The sequence below is a fragment of the Haliaeetus leucocephalus genome, unplaced genomic scaffold (genome assembly GCF_000737465.1).
Source record: "Haliaeetus leucocephalus isolate CR32 unplaced genomic scaffold, Haliaeetus_leucocephalus-4.0 Scaffold932, whole genome shotgun sequence".
Taxonomy (NCBI): Eukaryota; Metazoa; Chordata; class Aves; order Accipitriformes; family Accipitridae; genus Haliaeetus; species Haliaeetus leucocephalus.
Genome location: NW_010973368.1, coordinates 948,003 through 956,427, shown reverse-complemented (window position 1 = coordinate 956,427; position 8,425 = coordinate 948,003). Strand labels below are relative to the sequence as shown.

At 40.5% G+C, this 8,425-nt stretch overlaps 1 protein-coding gene across 1 annotated transcript; it reads left to right on the top strand.

The window, feature by feature from the left end:
• Positions 1–337: 337 nt before the first annotated feature.
• On the top strand, positions 338–5,546 carry EAPP (E2F-associated phosphoprotein; the record flags this gene model as incomplete). The annotated part of the gene is made up of 5 exons (XM_010583635.1): positions 338–536; positions 1,885–1,983; positions 2,341–2,464; positions 3,322–3,444; positions 4,934–5,546. Coding segments are annotated over 5 exons (810 nt in total), but the record flags the coding sequence as incomplete, so codon positions are not given.
• Positions 5,547–8,425: the final 2,879 nt, after the last annotated feature.

Below are 8,425 nucleotides of genomic sequence, written 5' to 3'. Positions count from 1 at the left end.
GGGCTGCAGGAGGATCGCTTCGCCACAGCCGCGGCGGTTTTCTTCCTTGAAGGCGGGGTGTTCGCGTTTGTGACCCTACAAATGCCAGCGTGTGAACAGAGCCCCGTTGCTGCGCGGAGCCTCGCCGGCCAGAGCTGCAGAGGCGGGGCCGCAGGCCGCAGCCAGTCAGCTGAAGCTCCTTTGCATTAGAACCAGAGTTCTAACACCAACAAGCTAATAAAAGATTTCAATAAATGCATTTCCCGTAAATAAACGGCTAAGTGCTTCCACACTATTCAGATGTTCGTTCTCCAAATGACTCAGTGTTTTAAGCTGGTCATCGTAACTAGGTGTGTAACGCTTAAATATTTGTAGCTCAGAAGATGAGGTGGATGTGCTCTTACATGGCACTCCGGACCAGAAGCGGAAGCTGATACGGGAGTGCCTGACTGGGGAGAGCGAGTCTTCCAGTGAGGATGAGTTCCAAAAGGAGATGGAAGAGGAACTGAACACGACCATGAGGACTATGGAAGGCAAATGGAAATCACCAGAAACAGGTAGATTGCATTTAACAGCTGCTCGCGTGTGAAATCGTGAGTTAAGTGGTGTCCAGTTAAGGTGTGAAGTTAGGGTGTTATTCTTGTGGCTGGAGGTGTGTGTGGTGACAGTTGAGTGCCGTTTGAACCTTACAGAAAATCTTAAAATGGCTGATTGCTTCTGCAGAAATGGTCACCAGATGCCACTTCAGTGAATGCCTCTGTTTCAACTTCTCTAAGACTTCAATTTTGGTGTTTCTGAACTTCTGATTTCCTGCTTTAATATGATGTCTCTTTGTTGGATCAGTCCCCTTTTTTCCAATATCTCTTTAAGTTGTTCTTTCACATATATTTAGAAGCCTCTCGACATCTTGTGGTCTCTTGTACTTCGTCCAGTGGCTCCGGGTAGCTATCAAGATTTGGAGCCCTTTCTTGAAGAAGGAAATAGCATATGGTAGTTAGAAATCCCAAATCAGTTGGGGGGGGAAAAGTCAGGAAAATTATTCATCTCTTCCTCCCTTACCTGCTTATAACTGTTACATCAAATAGTAAAACCGTATTAAAGCTATATGCGTTCTGGAGTTTGTGTATTACGGGTGCAAGAGATGGATTGCTTTGGCATTTGAAGAGCATATGTTCTTTTTACCTATTACAAAATACTTGGTGAAGTGTTCTTGATTTCCTGGAGAATCAGTTTAGTCCCTTTAATGCAGGGACTTCACTCTGCATTCAGCGGGTTTATTAGTTTTATCTGTGTTAGTGGGCAAATCTGATCTTTAGGTTTTGGTTGTGCAATTAAAAAGATGTAGTGATAACCACATCCATCCAGCACAGAATAGGATTTTTGGTGCAGACTGGCTGTGACAGATGTGCTTGGCCATTCATCTAGGTCTTTTTTGAACTTCTGTGGCCCTGAAATTTTGGGGGATTTCTTAAGTGAACTTCATTGTAATCAAAGTTTGTGAAGCAGTGTGCCATACCTCTGTTTCTTTTGCATGACTGAAGATTTGTGGAGTGTCTGAGATTGTGTGGATTATATAGGGCAGAGGCAGGCATATTTGATGTGGTGTCCTCTATGCCTAAAGGGAGTGTGCCTTGGGAGAAACTTTGCTTTGAACTGTACCTGACGCTCATCTCAGAGGGAGTGAGCAGCTTTGCTCTGAGAGAGCATCTGTAAATGAAATAACACAAGTAATGTGGATGATCAGGATGTTGGAATAAATTGGGAGACCTGTTACTTAACATACCTGGATAAAGGAGAGAACTTCTGGATAAAGCAACTTGGTAACGACGGTTTGTTCTGGGCTGTATACTTGCTGTCCTTTTGGTGGGGTGTTCTTACCACTTCTCTCTCTAATTTCATACACAGGTACTTCCTCAAGTACTGGGCAGACTGGACTTGCCACCACTTCAAAATACTATGATGACATTTACTTTGATTCTGATTCAGAGGATGAAGATAAAACAGGTAAATGGCTGAGGAGAAAGGAGAACGTATTTACAGTAGCACACTCTCTCAGATCCTGTGCAGTCCTCTTGTGGGGTCAAGGGGCTGTTCCTGAAGGCAGCCTTTTGCAGGGAATTACCAGCCTGTATCATCTCAATGTAGTTTCTGCAACTTTATGATGTATTCCAATGTATGTAAGGTGCATTAATGTTTTGGGGTGGTGCATGTGGAGGGGAGATGAGCTAAACCTTTACGTTTTAGTGTAGATTTATTGTGAGTATGGAAAAGGAAAACTAAAAAAAATGGTATTCTGATTGTTTTAAGTAGAGAGTCATCGTATGTCTGATGGATGTAACGTGCTTGCACGAATCTTTCCAGTTACACAGGATGTCCGGAAAAACAGAAAACATCAGCAACGTCGGATTCTTTCCAATGATGAACTGCTATATGACCCAGAAGAAGACAGTAGAGACCAAGAGTGGGTAGACTCACAGAGGAGGGGGTAAGAGACCATAAATATTTGAATTGTAGGATGCTTAACATAAACTGAAAAATTTAAATGAAAATGGTGAATATAGAGAAAAAGCCTATGCTGTCAAGTCCATGCAGTGAAAATATTTTTTATTTAGAATTTACAGCATATGAAACTTAAAAGCCTGTAAAATTTTTATGCGTATGTAATGGAAGTTGAGCTTTCAAAATTGCACAATTCTAAAACTTGCATTTTTTTCAAATCAAGACTTCCTAGTTCTGTAAGCCAGTTTTGTCTGTAGATCTCATCTAAATAACCATGCTGTGGATGAAAAGGTTGTGAGATACTTTGATTGCTAAATTAATATCTGTTCCTGCTAAATATTAGTATTTCTAGTTTTGGAAAACTTTGAATTTAGCAAGCCACAAAATGTTCAGATAAAATAGGAACAGCACAAAGCTGCTTTACTGAGGGTTTTTTGAAGGGTGAAGTAGAAGAATGATTGTTGCAGCAGAAGTAGAATTCTCCATGTAAATCTGTTGAAAAGGGTAATACTAATGTAAGTTTCCTGCAGAGATTGCACTTGAGATACCTGCCTCGTCAGAGCAGAGGGTTATTAGGCACAAATTCTCATGCCAGATGTATCTGCCTCACCAAATGAAAATTCTCTGTACAAAGTAAATTAAAAGATACTGCTATGTGTTTTCCCCCCTAGTTTATTTATGTTTGTTTATTTATGAGTTACTGAAAAAGGTGTCCAGAAGGAGCCAAATACTAATTGGTGTATTTTAATATAAAAAAAGCTTGACAGTTGAATTGATACGCCTGATAGCAAGGGCACATAATTTCATTTTTTGTGTCTCCTTCCTCCTTTCTTGAATTGATAGGTACCGTAATCAACGAAGAGTGCCACAGCAGCAGCACCAGACAAAACCTTCAGCTGTTCCAAACAGTGATGCTGTTTTGAATTGCCCTGCTTGCATGACAACTTTATGCCTGGACTGCCAGAGGTAATTAGTGTAATGTCTTTTTTTAGGTCAGTAGTATTTTTAGTTTATACGGTTTGATCAATTGATTTGATCAAGCCTGTCTTGCGAGGTGGTGCTGATAAGGAGAAGGCAGGTGTATGTGAATCAGATTTAGGGGTGAATGCTAGTTTGAAAGAATGATGATCAGTTTTACCTGCAACATGGAGATAAGGAAGAACAAGGTCGAACTTTAGCATAGTGGAGAAGGTATAATATTTAAAAAAAAAAAATTCATGGCGACTAAACAGGCAGTTTGGGCTGATTTTTTTTTTTTTTTTCCCCAAATATGTTGGCTTGATGTTTAGAGGCATAAAATTATTCCAGGTTGTTTTTGTGTAAAAGTGCGTTGTTTAGGGGAGGATTAAGCAAAATCAAGATGGTGTATTCTTACTTGGTTTGAGTCTTAGCAGTTGTGATTTTGAGTATAGTTGCATTTAAAAGTGCCTGGAAAGCATTTAGGTGAGAATCCGTAGTGTGTTTTGCAGCTCTCCAAGATCCTGCAAATCTAGATAGTACTGCTAACCTGTGCTAAGGAGAGGACTCTGGAACTGGGAATAAAGCAGAAGGAAATCTTGTGAAACGAGGAATAAACTACCTCTCATTTATTTACTTCTGGTGACTGAGGATGAAATTCCACAGCAGCCTAAAATCATCAAAATACTGGGTGCTGTTTTTCACTCTCTTCCCTTTGCTGGCTCTGGTACTCCTTAAACCCTGTTCTATGGTTAAGTATTTCAGTTTGCTAAGCTGATGCAAAACGGTTCATTTTTATTGTCAGACTGGTCTTTTGTGCATTTAATAAACTGAAATAGCTCAGCACAGTGTTATACAAGCAGTAAAGCCAGCAGAAGTTGAGATAGGACTTCAACAGCCACCTGTTATGTTGATTTAGGCTGCTGTAAAGCGGCAGCCTGAGGGACATTGTGTTGAATTGAATTGAACTGTAGCCCTGAATTTTGCTATGTACTCCAGCTATACAGTTGTTATACTGATGACAGCTGAAAATACATTTTATATTTTATTATAGACATGCTTTTTCAAGCGTGATGCGTCAATGTTTGTTGTATATAAATAAGGAATTTCAGGCTTGCAAGACATTTTAGGATATAAATGTCAGTAGTTGTGTCATTTGCACTTGCAATTTCATGATCTTTTGCCTCTCATTAGCTATACGTAGCAGTGCATAATTCTGTAGTACCAATACTATTGTACTCCAGGGTGTTTATTTCAGTAAGAACCAGCATGTTTTTAAAAACGCCTTAAAAACAAGACGGATGGCTACAATTCTATTTTTTAATGATTTTTGTAGTTGTGACTTTTGTTCTGTTTATAAAACTTCGTATTTATTTGGCTTTCAGCCCTTTGGCATGGTACTTCCTATCTTTAATCCCGTTTCCAGTGATGATAACTGATTTCTTGGAAGCAGAGTTTTACCAATGGTATGACTTGCATTTTCTCCCCTTCTCCGTAGACACGAATCTTACAAAACACAATATAGAGCAATGTTTGTGATGAACTGCATTGTTAACAAAGAGGAAATTCTGAAATACAGAAAGAAGCTGAAGAAAAGAAGTAAGAAGATGAAGCACAGCAAAGAAACTACGTCTGTACAATCAAATCAAGAAGAGGAGGAAGTGTATCATCCAGTATTATGTACTGAATGCTCAACTGAAGTGGCAGTAATGGATAAAGATGAAGTTTTTCACTTCTTCAATGTTCTAGCCAGCCACTGCTAGCGTGCAAAAGCAGGGGAAGAAAAAATCCTGTACTGTTTAAGACTGTGTGAAGTATCAGAAATGCAGGCATGTTAACCTTTTTAAAATACGGTCTTTTAAATGTACATTTTCGTCAGAGAACTTAATAATGGTTGGATTTTTGCAAAGTTTATGAAAGGAATACATTTAACTGCGTGTATATGAGGGCAATATTCTTTCACACTGTCAGGTGTTTGCATCATTGAGGATTTAAAATTTTGTAAATATAATGTAAGATCTGTGTATTATGATCATTCCCTGTATATATACTATCCATTATCTCAATATGTATTAGAACTGCTGCTTAGAATAAATACTGTATAGTAGCTAGTTCTCTGTAGCTGCATTGGTCATTTCTATGGCACGTGGTAAACAAATCTCAGTCAGGATGTTGGGCTTCTTTGGGCTGGTATCGTTGGTAGATTTGCACACAGGTAGGTTTGATAAACAAGGAATTGTTTATCCAAATTGATATTTGGATTTTTGGCCTATCAAGATCTCAAAAATGGAAACTTTTATTACACAGAGTGGAAGATTAGCTTATATTGAGTTTGCTGGCATGGATCATTCTGGCCTGGATCATTTAAATCAACATATTAATGCTTAGTAATACAGTTAAGAGTTTTAAATGTAAATATGTATATGAAGAAGATACTGGACTTTTTTTTCTGTTGTCCTTTTTTGTTAGGATGACACATTTCAAGAAGAAATCTATGGTCAGACCTATGACAATAAAGCTGGTTTGTATGTTTTTTCTGTTTCTTTAGTACGTTTACAGCTTCTTTATGGAAGCTTAAGGAGCTTCCACTACTTGATATTTAGACTTCTTGCTTAGTCTATGAAGCCACTGCAATGTTAACAATGGATCCTTCCCTCTCTTCCTCCAGGCATGCTCCCAAGAGGTGAACTCTTGTTTTTTGTTAGTAAGTAACGTCTCCTCTTTATAGCCTGATATTTTTTTAATACTTCACTTTGAATAAAGGTCTGTCTGAAAAAAATCTCACCTTTTTGCTTTTTCTATTAATAGTACTAGGAATAATTTGTATGTGCTTTGAGGAATTGTCAGAAAAATTTGAACTCGGGAGGTAGGAACCTGAAGAACATACTTCTTTTGTGCCTTAGATTAAAATAAAACCTTGTGATTCTTTCATTGCCTTTTGTAGTCCCTGGTGCTGTATTTTACTAATCTACACACACTCATTCTACACAGTGTTACATGAGATTAGGAAGAAAAAAATACGTTGGTTCTTCTGTCAGGATTACATGAGGAAAACATTGATTTACTATTTTCAAGTCAGCAGAAACTTAACCTCTGCTTGATGGAGTAGAGAACCTTTGAGGCAGCTGATGAACACTTGGTTGGCTAGTGTGGTATACCTTCCTCTGCATGTGCAACCTACAAACAAAATTGAGCCATATGTGTTTTGAGGCTTGGGATCTGCCTAAGATAAGATCTCGTTCTCGTCTTTGCAACCTACAGCCAGACTGGTTAGTGGAGTGTCCGACTTGCATATTGACAGCTATGGCATCATCTAAAGTAGGATAAATTGTTACTGCGTGCCGTAAGCCAGGAGGTGTATATGAAAAATTCTGAACGTACGAAGAACTGTTTCTTATAAGTGTGGAAGAGCAGATGTGATAGAGTATAGTCTGTGCTGCAGGGCATATGGGCCTCGATGTAACTGTCTTCACATTCCAGGTGAAGCAGAAAGGCTCTGTGTAGTGCCAGGTTAAGGGTCTTTGCACTGAGCTACTGGGAACATGGGCATGTGGGAATGTAGTTCAAGGGCTCAAGTGTCGATGCAGATGGTAGCAGGAGGAACAATAGGTGATGGCAGTCCCTAAGCAGGAGTAGAATGGAGCTGGTGAAGGAGGGGAAACTCTATACAGAGGAATATTGACAATTTTTCTTAAGGGGCTTACTAGCAAAAAAACTGTCTTATGAGTATGCACCGTACTGAAAAGTAGTAAGGGGCCTGGGCACCACCTGGTGGGTTAGGGCAGATGTAGCAGGAGATTTTGAAGCTGGCATGCCTCTTGACTACCCTTCCTCTCATATTGAGGAGTTTCTTGCTGCTGCTTCTTGCTTGTCACTTGAATTGCAGAGCTTCTTGTTAGGAAGCGTAGGAGCAGGTGGGACTAGGACATGTTTGCCCCATATTGATAATGTTCTTGCAGCTTTGAATGGGAGTAATGCCTTTAGTTGTGCTGAATACCCTACTTGTCCTTGAACTTTGTACGTGTTTATATAGAAAGGAGGCTTTCATGATTACCACCGCTTTTTCAAGCAGCAACACCAACACAAGACTCCTCCAGCAGCAATTGCAACACGCAATAGCAGTCTCGGATAGGGACACCAGCTCCTGTAGCCAGTTGTGTGGGGTTATTAATTGTGTGAATGCTCTCATTTCCTCTTATGCTGAAATACATCTGCATAGATAAAGTGTGTCTAGATGTCTTCTGGTTGAATTAAATCCCTTTTCAGATTCTGCCACACAAACCAGTACAGTCTTCAGTTGTCTCTGCCAGCTGGTTTTCTTTTTCAGTTATCTCCTGGAACTGTAGCTGCATTTTGCATCTGTGTAAATAATTCATACGTTCATCCTCCTGTGACTGTGTTTCCTCATTTTTCATTGTAGTAATAGCACAGGTGAAGGTAGGGGCAAGGTGCCTTCAAGAACAGAGTCACACCAGTGACATAATTGCAAATTGATTTACTAAGCAGGTTGAGTATAGGGGGTTCATGCCAGTTTCTAATCTGTGGTGTGCACACTTGGCGTGCGAGGTCCTGGCCGGTGGCCTGGTGCCTCGTGGTTGCGCCTCACGCTCCGCTTAGTCATGGTGCCCGATTATTGCGTGCGTCGCCTTCCAGCGGGCTTTCAGCTAGCGCCTTCTAAACTAGGTTGCCAGTATAAGCTGCCAACAGCCTTTCTAATCGCGCAGTCCCAGGCCAATCCCTGGGAATTTCTCCTTATCTCGGGCCAAATAGCTGCCAGGGCAGAGGTGTCCCACACCCCCTGGTTTCTGGCCCCAAGCGCCTTAGGGAAGTATGAGGTTAGCAACAGTTACAGTGAACAGTTGATCTATCGCCTCTTATTTTTCCCACTCATACGGGATTAATCTAGTCAGCGCTGGCCCGCGTTACGGTCTCGTTTATCCGAGCCACGTTTCCGGGTGGGCTTTACCCTCCGACAACTGACGACGCTGGG